At 41.3% G+C, this 14,029-nt stretch overlaps 1 protein-coding gene across 1 annotated transcript in view; it reads right to left on the bottom strand.

The window, feature by feature from the left end:
• ADCY8 (adenylate cyclase 8) overlaps positions 1 to 14,029 on the bottom strand; it is a 155,713-nt gene that overhangs the window by 26,344 nt on the left and 115,340 nt on the right. The window contains exons 10-12 of the mRNA XM_025205410.1: positions 12,563 to 12,764; positions 9,223 to 9,312; positions 5,145 to 5,317 (exon numbers count right to left, since the gene is read on the bottom strand). Coding sequence (XP_025061195.1) covers positions 5,145 to 5,317; positions 9,223 to 9,312; positions 12,563 to 12,764 — 465 coding nt within the window. The remainder of the gene's footprint in view (positions 1 to 5,144; positions 5,318 to 9,222; positions 9,313 to 12,562; positions 12,765 to 14,029) is intronic.

Raw genomic sequence — 14,029 nt, 5'->3', positions numbered from 1 at the left:
GTTCAGGGACAAATTAACTGCATAACTCGCCTAAAGTATCAACAAGTCAGCTGCAAAGCGAAGAACAGCACCCAGGATTTGTGACTTTGCCTCTACTCTGTCACCTGAGTTGGTGATATGTTCAATGCCAAAAGGCCATTTGGTTAGATTATGCCCTATACCTTTATAGTCACTGTCTATGTGAAAAGGTTTTGCTTACACAGTTATCCGGGGGTTGTCTATTCTTCATTCCTTTAACTAAAAGTGGAGAAATACATTAACTTAGGAAGAAAACAGAATCCATTTACCATTTCTTATTCTCCTGAAGTTTCAACTCACCCAGTAAGGAATTGGAAATGATATCAGTGACTAGACTTGAAATCATGAATAACAAATGGTGAGATAAGAGTGAGATAGTTAAGTGATTAGTTTATGTACAGTCCAAATGGATATTTGTTCATCTATTATAAGTAAATTATCAAAAATGGAGTTATATTCATAAGGGAGATAAATGTGTTGAGTAACTAATTCATGAAGATGCTTCTACCACATCTTTCAACCTATCTGTTTGTTCATTCTATCTTATTTTTAAAGTGGCTAGAGAACAAATGTAGCTAGAGCTCTCTTCATATGCTACAGCCCTGTAAAACCACCAAAACCTTTTTCAGTGACAGCAGAATCTTTTTAACTTCATAAAAGATCACTGTATCGGGAAACTTCAATGCTTCCACTAAATGAATGAAAATCCATCCTTTTTGGTAATAATTCCTTCTGGTAAAATTATGGATTTTTTGCAGTGCTTTAAATAAATTTCATTTTTCTTATTCATACATATCTCCTCAAATGTGCCCTCTTAATGACTGCTGTTGTGCATCCATTACTATCTTATCACTATCATTCATGGTGAAGATCACCTCAAGATTGCAAGGAAAACTAGTTTTTACTGGAGGTCCTCGGTTTTAAGTCCTAAAACTAAGCCTTTTTTTTTTTTTTGTATACATCAGCTGAGCTACATTAGTAATAGTATTTGAATATTCCTCTTCACTAGGCTACATATGAACAAAGACAACGAAGACATATTAAAAAAATAATAGATGCTCCAAACTTCTCATTATTACTGATGGTAATACAAGCTGACTATTAGTATTATTAATGTGGTACCTAGAAGCTTTATTCAAGAACCCCATTGTGGTTGGTAATGTAAAAACACAGAACACAAGGATGGCTCTTGCTCCAAAGACCTGACAATCTACGTATAAGACAGGACACAGCCGGCAGTCAGAGGCAGATGGGGGAACATAAAGGAAGCATGAGAGCGTTGGTCAGCACAAGGCACTGCTCTCGACACAGCAGCTGCCCAACTTGTCAAGTTCTCCGTAACCGTTGGCAAGAAGAATTTTAATGAGAGCTTTGAAGGAGGATAATGAGGTAGCTTCAAAGGTGCTTATGGGACTTCCTCCCAAGCATGAGCAGTGCTGTAGAAAGGATAAAGGTGCTTGTTGGAAAATCTAAAATGCAGATGATGAAAGCTGTTCTCCTGAGCTGACCAGAGGCAACTTTCTGATAGTGACTGAGAGATGACAGAAGGCATGGTTGGGAAGCAAAGACAGGTAATTTATATTTGATCTGATAGAGGAAGAGGAAATAGTGAAGGGATAAGTAAAAAGTAGTAACATGGTCAGAATGACAAGCGGGAAAAATGATCTTTGCAGAACCATGCTGGACGCTACGAACAGGGCAGGATGACATTAGTCAGGACTGAGAGAGAGAGCTGTTGCAGTAACCCAGATGTATGATGAGAGCTTGGACAAGAGTTGCAGCTGGTTATATCTTAGAAACATTATGTAGAAAGAACTGGCAACATTTAGGGATATCCTAAATGAGAGGACCCGAAGAGAGGACTGAATCCAAGATGACAGACAGCTTCCAGATGGCCAAGCAGGACGGTAATGTTGTCCATAGTGTTCAAAGAAGAAGGTGGGGGAGATCTTGGGAGAAAGTTTAGGAATTCTAGTTTAGCCAAGTAGAGCTTGAGCTGATAGACAGACATCCACCAGGGGATAGCAGAGAAGCAAACCTTTTGGGGAGCGGTAGAGCTGAACAATGGCTATAGGCCAAACAGGAAAGTGAGGACATAAGGATCATCAACATACTGGTTCAAGTGAGAAGTGGGTGGGAAACAATTTTCCTGCCTGGTGGAAAATTTCAGGAGTTCAAAAACTTTCCTGTTCCACATCAGGATGAAACAAAGGCTTTTTGGGAGAGAGACAACCTACATTACCTAACTGCACAATAGCTATGGCAACAGCCTCCAAGGCCTAGGGGCAAGATTGCTTTGACTGATTCATACCAGGGACCTGAATCTCAGATTGCCCCCATCCAATTAGAGACCAACTCCAGCATCATCAATAACATGGATGTGAGAGACTGAAGTTCAAGTCCACGGGATAAATTAAGCAGAACATGGATTTGAATGTGGATTTCCAGAATCCCAACAGAACGCCCTCATGATTGTTCATTAGTTATTATGAGGTGGGCTTCTATTTGCCCTCACTTTTTTTTCATGGAAATTGTTAACAGGTCTTGGTTTCATCCCAATGTGGAATGAGAGACTTTTTTATTTCTTGAGAAGCTTCACAGGGTGGGAAAAAACATTTTCTATCATGTTCTAATAGCAAAACATTTAAACGTGATCCTATTTTGTCGGAGCTCCTTGCTGCTCATGGTTAATTTACTTAGTGACAGTTAAATTTCCTTTATGCCTTGTGTCATTATCTTCTGCCCTCTGCTAGGCATGCTCTATATGTCATATCATTAAACATTATGGATATAAATAGCTTTTGAAACAAAGTGCATCCTGAACCATTTCATATCTAGACAAGGCAGTACCTCATTGCTGCAGGAAGCATCTCATTAACTAGAAACATTAGATGTGGATGCAGGGCAGGCTTATTATGGATCTCCTAAATGGAAAAATAAAGATGTAGCTGTTCTGATGTGTGAATTCTTTCTACTTCCAATCTCTAATGAGCAACATTGTGTTTGATTAGTATTCTGTGCAACTTTGGCCATAGGCATGGCTTGCAGAACACACATATGCTCAGACATATGGGTGGCTGAATTTTTTCCACTGATTCAAGGTCAAGTAGCTTAGTTTGGCCCTTATGGCAGGGGGGAGTGGGGTGGGGGATGCTCTCAAGGTACTTTGCAGTTGGTGTAGTAGTTTTAATGCTTCTATCTCCATGCTCTATAAGGGCTCCAAACTGGTGGATCTTCAGGTTTTTGGATGCCTTTTCCTTTATCCCTTTGTGACCTGGCACAGTGATTACTTCAAATCACTACATTCCATTATCTCTAAATTAAATATTACATACCACAGCTTCTAAGGTGTAATCATGGTTGCAGCTTCAGTGCTAGTAGGTAAAATCCTGGCCCCATTGAGTAAATAGCTAAACTCCCAACAACTGTCTAAGGACCAGAATTTCAGTCAATATCTGTGGCTCTCTTGGGGATAGAAGAGAGTGCTGGGTATCTTACTGGAAAAAATTGTTTGATTGTTCCAGGGCTCCTGCTTCCCAAAAGAAGCATAACTTTTTCATTACGAGTGCACTGAATTCACATATAAATAGCCACTCCCTGAGCATCACTGAATGGTAGAGGATTGTCTACCAAGAATGAGAATTTATTCTTAGTCAACTCTAGAGGGGCCCAGGTTTCATTTTCTTAATTTTTTTTCCAAACCTTTTGATTTCTGGAGAGAAATTATTATTTTGTTAAATTCAGTTTAATACAGATGTGCTTTTTTCTACAAAGCTTTTTGTAATGTCATCCATATCCCATGTACCCCCTGCTCTTAACACGTGATCTTCTATATCAACATTTCTTTCTCCTTCCCTTCCCCATATCATCGCTGTCTTTCTGGTGACTTTCACCCCACTACAGCTCCCATCAGCTGTACTTCTCCTCTTATCCTCTCCAACATGATTTCCCCATATCACCCACTATCACAGATCTAGGTACCACATTCATAGCTCTCTCCCACTTTGGGCCCTCCACTTCCTTCATCTACCATACCAAGCTCTGTCACTTTCTCTGTTCATGTCATCATTCCCATTACACCTAACCTCACACCATCCCACGCCTATCTTCTTTTGCTATCTCTGGGCTATTAGTTCCATATCTAGAAATAAAAACCCAGTCATTCACTGGGCATGTCTACATGTTCATTAATGTACTTTGCTACTGAAGATTAAGTGTAATGCCTCTAATATGACGTACTACATCAAGGAGCGTTCAGCTACCCTAATGCGCAGTAGTGAAAGTGAACACCTTTAAAGTGACACTTAATGTACAGTTGACCAATTCTACTGTACACTACCATATTAGCACTGTTTTTGATGTGACATTTTAATGTGCAGTAGAACAGGCTACTGCCCACTGTCTCTTCATATTGTTCTCCTACCAGCTCCTGGTTCTTGGAGAGCTGGAACACTTCTCTTCATGTTGCGTCTGCAGCACTGCCTTCTCCTCATCTAGTATTACACTCTTAGGCCCTCTGCCTTCTCCCACTTTCTCTCCTTTCCAAGCAGCACTGGAAGGAGAACAATTCCTCTTTGTTCTCTACCTCCATGCTTACTGTCTACTCAAATCTCCCCATTAGCCTTCCTCCCATCTCAGCTGCTACCTCTCTCTCTGTTTCCACACACAGTCTCCAACACCCATCTCAGAACCATCAACTGGATTAGTCAAGAATTTTAGTTGACCCATTTTTTGTGGGAAATAGCAGCTCTCATTAAGATATAAGCTTTGGGCAGGACTAGACTAGTATATACACAAAACATTCCTGGGAACAGTTTCTCATCTTCACAATAGACTTTCTGGTCAAAAGTGGAGAAAGAGACTCACCCTGCCATGAACCATTGCTGTGACACCCCCTCCTGACTAAATTAATATTTAATTATTAATGTAAAGTGAACTCGTGCCAGCAGGAGGGATTGAGAAAGAGCCATCACAGAAATGCCAACAGCTTTGTGTTCTATCTTCCTCCACAAAAAGCCCATTTTGGGGCACAGTACTGCTCAATAGGAGAAATGGTGGAAAAACCTAGCCCATAAAAATAACTAGAAAGTAGACATGTTTTTCCAATTGTAATTGTTCGTACTTACTCTCCATTGTGATTAAAGTTGTCATATCGCAGGAAGAGGGAGGCATAAATGGTCTCAGTCAGCAGAGCGTAGATTGCAATCATGATGAGAAGAACTGCCAGCTTCAGGACAGAGTTGAGACGAAGGAACACTGCACAGGTCACCATTGCCAGGACACCAGTGAAGACAAAATACTGAAAGATGGGCATTAATGGTCAGCTTCAGTAGTCAGTGAAACTTTACTGTAATCAGAATTTCCAAAGTGCCCACTAATTGTGCTCTTAACTTTACAAAACCCAGTTCTATGCTTCCTACTTGGGACCTAAAAACTAGCACCCACACACGAAGTATACTTCTAATAATATAGGCCTAAGCATTTAAGGTGGTGCTATTTTTTCACAAGTAGTATCTAGGTCCGTAAATAGGTTTCTGCAGATCTTTGGCCATGGAATTGACAGCGGGACCTGCCTACCAGTGCACGCTTAATGTCTTATTTAAACAAACAAGAAAAACATTTCTAACACCACTTAGCTGCCCAGTGAGCCCAGTTTTAATAACTATGGGTGTAGTCTGCCTGGGTCTCCTGAAGCCTCAAAAATGTATTTGCCACTTATTGTCCACTTGTGGAGGGCAGTCCCCCTTGATTAAAGACATTGCACTTAATGGGCATATCTACATGAGACTTTTACTGCGTAGTTAACTAATTAACTCTGCAGTAAAGTGTCACTGTTTACATGTGCGGTGTTGGGACAGAGTCAATGAATTAACTCCACCATAGGATAGTACTGCTAAACACAAGTACTATCCTATGGTGGAGTTATTTACTCCACTGCAATGCATGTGTAGCTGCTGATGGGGCATGAGGGTGCTTCAGTGTTGGGGCTGCCTGCTGGCTAGCCCCAACACTGTAGCACCCTTGTGCACCAGCCAGCCCCTCCACAGCACATTGAGCTAGGTTGGAGCAGCCCTGGGCTGGCAGGCTGACCCTTGGGAAGCTCTGCCAGTCCGGGCTGCTCCACCCCGGCTCAAGGTACTGCAGTCCCTGGCACATGTGCAAATGCAGCACCTGTGAGCAATAATAAATTCCTGTGCAAACTGCACTGCAGTTGATTTAGCTGCATTAACTGCACATGTAGACATGCCCAATGAGAAGCGGAGGCTTCCCTTCTTATTAAATGCTTGCTCTCCTGTAAAGAAGAAACTGAGGCCAAGAAGGAAAAGGACTAGGTTTAGGCCCCTGAGAGATGTTACATTTAAGATGTGATTAGCTCATTAATCATGTCTTAAGTAGTGACCTTGCCACATATTCAATCAATTAATGGCATGATAAAATGAGGAATGAGCCACAAAGTTATGACATATATTTTGTGTAACAGTGTTGTGGTGAGTTTCTTATCACATCTTTAATTGAACGTGGCCCAGTTTCTGGAGCACATGGGAGCCTGTCAAGACTCCTTATGCTCCAGAGGCTGGGAGACCCTCATCTGATTGGGGCTCCAGTGGTGGGAGCCAAGCCTGTTATTTGCCAGTCTATGGTGAATCCAGGATCAAGCTACCCCTGGACTGGCAATGTGGTGCAATGGCACCTGATGCAGGATTTTATAATCATGCCTCCTGCTATGTATATCTGGCATGACAGGAAGCATGATTGTTAGGATCCTGAATCAGAACTTATTGCACCTCTACTGTAACATCTGTCGGGAGGGAAATGGGATGAGCGAGGCCAGGGAAGCCAGGTGGGCAGGAGTGGGGGAGGAACCCCTGCTCTCCTTAGGGCAGGGGTCTGAACCACCCTGCCCCACAGTCCACCCCCCTACCTGGGGAAGTCCTGCCATAGCGGCTGCTCTCGGGTCCCAACTCAGCTGGGCTGCAAATAGGTGAGCACATGAGTGAGCAGCCCACACTCACAGCAGCGCTGTCCCCCGGCCCTGCCCAGCCCTGCCCCGCAACACCCCAGCTGATCTCCATCCCAGGCAAGAGCAGCAATGCCCCACTGCTTGGGAGGAGGTGGGCTGGGCAGTGTGGGTGGGGGGGTGCCAATCTAGCACTTTTGTTTGAATTTTCACTAGCCAGTTGGGATGCTGGGACAGCCTACAAAATCCAGGCCTGTCCTGGCCAAAATGGGATGTACGGTCACCCTATTTACAAACATAATTATGATTCCCTTAATTACCATCAGAAATTTTTAATACCCCTAGACAAATAAAGCACACTGGATCACACTGTCCAGTCCATGGGACTAGTTTAAGCCATCAAAATGCCATGAAAGCAGCCAGAGATGATCAACCACCAGATGATGACAAAAATGTAATCGCAGTTCTCTGCTACTTCTTTGGCCAGCTACTCCAGACCCTTGGCCTAATTAGGTGGGGGTGTTCTGTGCTCCATCTAGGTAGGATAGGGAAGGAAAAATGTAGTGCACTTAGTTGTCCACTGGCAAATGATTCCTCAAGACGAAAATCAAGTCTGCCCCTGTGCAATGTGGATTTGCATCCTGGTCTGTGGCCTTAGGATCAAATAGCCAGCAACCTGTTGCATCTACATTGTCTGAGTGAGAATCAAACCCTTTAGGGTTTGATAACATGCAGCTCTATTTTATTGATCCCTTATCATTTGATACCGGAAGCCTTATTCATGTCTCATTTTCTAAAATCATCAACTTCTCATTTTTTCCTAATGATTAGTCATTTGTCAAGAATCATCTGTGTGCTGGTGATGGACAGAGGAAAACATTCTCCTGGCCTCAAGCTGCTTACGCTTGAAACAGTAATGCCAACATCTGCCACAAATACCACGGCGTAAAGAAACAATCATAATAGATCATTAGTAACAATATGCAGCGGTTGCAGAATTTTTTAGCGTACTTTTTCTTTTGCCATCTTTTTCACCTTCTGTTGTCCGGTAATTTATGCTTGTCTAGAAATTAGCTGCATATCAGTGGCAACATCATGACATTGCCGAGTACCTTTGTTTTTATCTACAGATGACCAACCCATTTAGTACCGCTGATTTGTTTACTCCCGATGGAAGGACAGAGTCCATCTGCTTCAAAGGTGCAGATGGGAAGAAAACCGCAGTGGTGGATTTGCTGCACTTCTTTTTTTGGCGTGGAGGAATTTGGCTGCAACCAATTTCCATTTGATATTATATTGTATTAAAATGGGCACTCATCAAGAATTTCTAGGTGCGTTTATAATTAAGAAAAACCACAATTACAAATCAAACGGCATAATTGACAGATGTCCGCTCAAACAGGACTCCACAGCCAATAAAAGCAATTCACACTGCACTGCCAAAGATTTCCGTCTAGCCAGGCATTTAAATAGCCCTTTCCTTTTATTTGATTTTGGTAGGACATAAAATGTGACTAAGTATTAGTTAAATGAAGATTTTTGTGGGCAGACTGGTCTTGCAGTTGCCCTGATTCCTGTGGAGGAAGAACACTTTGTTGGCTTTCACTACAACTAAGGACTTCAAAACCTAATTGTGTCACAACCACCCCGTCTAATAAAGGCTATCTGCATATGCAGCTAATTGTTAGGATAATCTAGAAGGAGGAGCTCTCAGAAGTCACGGTACCAACTGGAGAGGGTAAAAAGTGGTTATAATACTCTAAGGTCGGCATGTTTGTTTTCTTTCTAACTTACCATTGCCAGAATTTCAGTGAACAGAAAGACCCAGATCTACGATGTATTTGGGCACCTAACTCCAATTCCTTTGAACTAGAGGTAAGTAAGGGAAGACCTTTGTGGATCTGGAACTAAGGGCACTTTTACATGTGCCCTGGGGGTGGAAGGCAGTGCAAAGCAGCTCTGAGAGCACTATAATTGAAGTACCACAGCCTCTCGTGTATCAGTGTCCCCATGCTTAAAAATGGTGACGGGGATGCTTGAACTACAGTTCGTTGAATGTGCTTTAGTTCAAGTGCCCCCACTGTCATTTTTAAGCTGGGGGATGCTGATACATGAGACGCAGGAGGCTGGTGGAGTGCAGTAATTGCCATACTCCAGCAGACTCGACTAATCAAGTCTGCTACGATGTGTACTCGTGTACAGGTACCCCAAGATTTTAAAACATTTACAAGCAAGTTATGAAATACCTCGGGATAGGAGCAGATGTCTGTAAAAGATGCAGAGGAATTGAACGTCTGGTTCTTAAAGGGTACTGGCTTGTCAGAATCACACCATAGCTGCAGGTGGGGGGAAAAAAAGGGAAAACAAAATTAGGGCCATTGCAGTAACCTGGTGTCCAATAACTAACCAGCTTGATGGGCCTGAGGTATGGAATTCTTTTTTATCCAACTAGTAACCTTTCTAAAAGTCCTAATAGGAAAGCCAAGGATTGAATGGGGGAAAAGATGGCCAGAAAATCTGCATATACTTTTCCATTGGTAGGTTAAGAGCAAACACATACTAGAAGACCAAGTTCACTTGCAGATATGTTTTTTTTTTCTTCCCATATAAAAGTCATGCATGTGTTTTGAGGGCATATACACTAAGATTGAGAGTGCAGTTCCTCTAAATATGGGCTCATTTCCCATAGCTTCATTAGGAATTTGGTTTGTGAATTTGAAGGCCAAATCTGACTCTATGATTTTAGGTGTGACATTCAGGATGAAAGTAAATGAAGGTGTTCTACAGGTGCATATTTCATAATATCAGGATAGATTTATCTGATACCCTTGAAAATATTCTTAGAAATGGGGTTAATAGACATATATTTATTAACTTAAGTCTAAACAAAATGAAGGGGAATTTTAGCAGAGGAATTTCACGCTGGAGATTAGGAAGGACTTTCTGTCTATGAGGGTGGTCAAGCATTGGAATGGGCTATTTAGAAAAATTGTGGAATCTCCATCCTTGAAAGGTTTCAGAAGCGGACACTTCGCTGGGATGGTTTAATCAGGGATGGTCCTGCCTTGACTGGGGGGCTGGGTTAGATGACCTTGTGCAGGCCCTTCCAGCCCTACTTTCCTATCATCTGAATATAGAATGAAAACATTCTCTAATGATCTCAGATCTTGAAAATTAAGTGAGGAGTTTCTTGTCCCGTATATTAATCCAATCTGGATATTTATGACAAGTCATTTCACCAGACTCAATACTTATAGATTTGATTCTCTGCTGTTCCATCAAACAGTTAGTTTGTTTAATGAGGTGCAGTTTTTTCTAATTACATTCTAATTAGGGTTGAATTTGCAATTGCTTATTTGTTCTTTTAATAACTGTCTTGTCTCAGCAATATAGTACTATTCTCTAGGTTATTTGTATGATTCTCAGTGACAATTGAGAGTTAATGACCTTTGCATATGAACTCTGCTTAGAATGCCTCTAGCTGCAATACAGAGTCTTTAAAACTGTTTTAGATATCATGTTAAACACCCTTTAAACTCAGAGGTTGTATCCTTATGCTCAGCTAAGGGTGGCTGAACCAGTTTGAAGAACCATTAGACCTGCTTGGCCTTCTGATGACCATATGAACCAATATGTAAACATTTCTGGAAGTTGAAATACTAGTCATATGTGATCAGTATGGTGATTAAAATAGTGCCATGTTCATGATAGGACTCGAAACATTGTGGATGAAATCTTAGCCCCGTTGAAATCAATGTGCATTTTGTTATTTTTGCTAATAGTAATAATCAGTGGTTACGTTTTTTTCTGCCACTGACCTTCCTACTACTAGAAGCAGGGTACCACACTGAAATGGAACAAATTCATTTTTCTATCAGAGGAAAACTAAAAGCATGCTGATAACCCAAGCTCAGTCACAGTATGATGACAACAGCAAGCTCAATGCAATTAAACACCTATTAGCACAAGGGTGGGCAATTATGTCAGGCAGAGGGCCCCTTGCAGCCCTCGATGGCTTGTCAAAGCTCAGTATGACAGGCAGCCAGGGCAAGATAAATATTAATTTTCTAAATTTTGTAGGTGCCCCGCAGGCCAGATAGATTGGCCTGGTGGGCCGCATTGGCCCACGAGCCGCATTTTGCCCACCCCTGTATTAGCAGAAACCTCGTTATGCAAACGCTTGATTAGCCTCTAGGTTGGACTTCAATGCACAAGACTTTTTTTGTTTTGTTTTGTTCTTTTTCCTTCCATTTGATAATATTTCCTTATCTGAAGGGCTGGTGGAAAATACTAGATTGGGAAAAGTATTGAATGGTGGGGCATTTATCATTATTGGGGTTTTGGGGGGGCGGGGGGTTGGGATTTTTTTTGTTTTTTTGGAAAGTGCCTTCAAGCCCTTAGACTATAAAACTTAAGAAGTGCCATAATGGATCAGACCAGTGGTCCAGCTAGCCCAGTAGCCTGTCTTTAACAGTGGCAGAAGTGGATGCTTTAGAGGGAGAGTATATGTACAGGGCATGTTTGGTGTAATTCATCTTCTGCAATACTCTCCCTGGCATCCACCATCACTGGTTTAGATATGCTATAGGATGCACCCTTGACTGTTCTGTTTAATAGCATTGAATGGATCTATTGCCAATGAATTTGTCTAGTCCCATTTAGAGCCTGGCTATGCTAGCCGCCTCTACAACCTCTTTTGGTATTGAGTTCCACAAGTTAACTTTGCACTGCATAAAAATTACTTTCTCTTGTTAGCTTTAAACCTGTCTCCTGCTAAGTTCAGTGGGCACCCCCTAGTTCCCTATTCATTTTGTTCGTGCCCCTTATGACTTTATAGACCTCTATTCAACCTCTCCCTGCAGGTGGAACGGTCCTAGGCTTTCTAATCTCTCCTGGTTTGCCAGCTGCTCCATATCTCTTGATCATTTTAGCTATCCTTCTTTGTATCTTTCCCAAGTCTACTACCTCCTTTTTGAGATGCAGAGACCAGAACTGCACAGAATATTCAACATGTGGATGCGCAATGGATTTGTATAGTGGTGTGATGATATTTTCCATTTTGTTTTCAGTTCCCTTCCTAATGATGCCAAACATTTTATTAGCTTTTTTGATCGCCACTGCATAATAAGTGGATGTTTTTAAAAACACTGTCTACATGATTCCAGGGTCTTTCTCCTGAGTTATAACTCAGAACCCAGCATTGTGTATGTAGGTCTAAAAGGTGCTATAAATATGTGCCTTTCTGGTAATATCAGAGAGAGAAACATATGTACCTTTTATCTGTGAACATTTATCTGGATAATAAATCTCAAGAAACCACACCGTTACATTAGAAGACCACAGAGCAAGGGCATATTGAGCAGAGACTATCAGAAAGGATTTAAAAAAAGATAAATTAACCACTTTAGAAAATCATATTTGAAATAACATATCAAACTTTATGATGCTCTAAAGCACTGTCTCTTATTTTAAATCAGCTGGCTCAAAAATGCATTAGTTAACAGGAAGAATTCAAGCTCAATAATTCATAAATTATCTTTTTCCGGTACAAATATATAAAATTCCCTCATTGCCTCTGATACTTACAATATTTATGATGGCTCCTAGAAAATTAATCATAATGGATGCAAAAATGACAACATTCCTGGCCAAGTAGGTCTCATTAATCCAGCAGCAAATTTTCCGGAGCACGAGGGGTAAACATTTATAATCCTCTGCAGTGGTGATAAGCACAAGGGCAGAGTGCAGCATAATCAGAATAGAAAACTGAATGACCATTGGCATCATCCTGCAAGGAAACACAAAACAAATCAACGTGGCAATAAAAATATACTAGACCAGTATTAGTTAACTGTACCAAACCTTACAATAACTGAATTTGAGAGAAAATAAAAGAAGGGGAAAGGAATGCAAATGCGATCTCAGTAATGTTAACTCCAAGAAATATGACAGTGAAGACAAAGGATTATTTATATCCCACATAGCTGTCTATTGCTTTGCCCATTTTATTACCCCCTTTCTTGCTAGACAACTCCAGTCAAGTCTATAAAAATGACTACGGATGCCACACAGGGTGGTTTAATGGTGGAAAAATTCCCTTCTCCAGAACTCAGCACTTCCCCTTTAAGAGGCTTTGAAAGCTACTGGACCCATACTTAGGATTCTGACTTTTTTTTGCATACAAGCTATTAGTCACTCTTCAAGACTGGTTAGCAATAGCCAGGTTCAGACAATGCTATTATAAATATAGAGCTATGTCAAGGTATCACAAAAATCTAGTCCCTGGAGTCAGATTTTAAGCAGAAGGGACCATTACGAATGTCTAATCTGATTCCTTTCATAATACAGGCCACTGTACTTACAGAATTATCAGACTTACCATGTTCTGCTTATGAATTCTTAACATTGTGCCCAGAATCACAGTAGTTTAGCAAAAATCAAAATAACTAGTCCCTTGTTTCCTTAGAAGCCCTTCAAAATATAGAGTATGGGGAGTTGTGCCATGTGACCCTTACAGAGGAATTAATAGAGTGAGGGTTAAGTAAAAAGTGCCTTTTGGCATATTCTTGATTTCTTTTTTCTAATCTGATCTTTAATCAAGTCCTACTGGTATATACAACATCCTGCCATCTGTGATGCAGCACATAGCATTTGAGCCCCTTGCATAAATGCCTACCATTCCTTCCAGTTGTTTCCTTAAATTGAAACCTGTGAGTTAAGCTGTTATTATTTTTAGCAGCGTAGGAGTACACCAGAGGGGTTTGAAGGTTTATGTATAGACCAGGTGTAAGTAGTAGACTGTGGGTGTGTCTACACATCGTCGTGCAGGGATGTATAGATGCACCCTGTGTTCCCTATGCCAATCCTAACTGCTGAGAAGCTGGAGGTATGGCTTCAAAACTCATCTGGGCGAGAGGCCTAGAACCTGAGTCTACTTTTGCAAAGCTAAATATCTTAACCACTAGGTTACTGGGCTATAAAGTGCCCCCATTTTCCATTTTACTTCCTGGAGATAAGTGTGCAGGGCTACTTAATTTTTCCACAGGGGGAAAG

Source organism: Alligator sinensis, unplaced genomic scaffold (genome assembly GCF_000455745.1).
Source record: "Alligator sinensis unplaced genomic scaffold, ASM45574v1 scaffold307_1, whole genome shotgun sequence".
Lineage (NCBI taxonomy): Eukaryota > Metazoa > Chordata > Crocodylia > Alligatoridae > Alligator > Alligator sinensis.
This window is presented reverse-complemented; position numbering and strand designations above follow the sequence as displayed.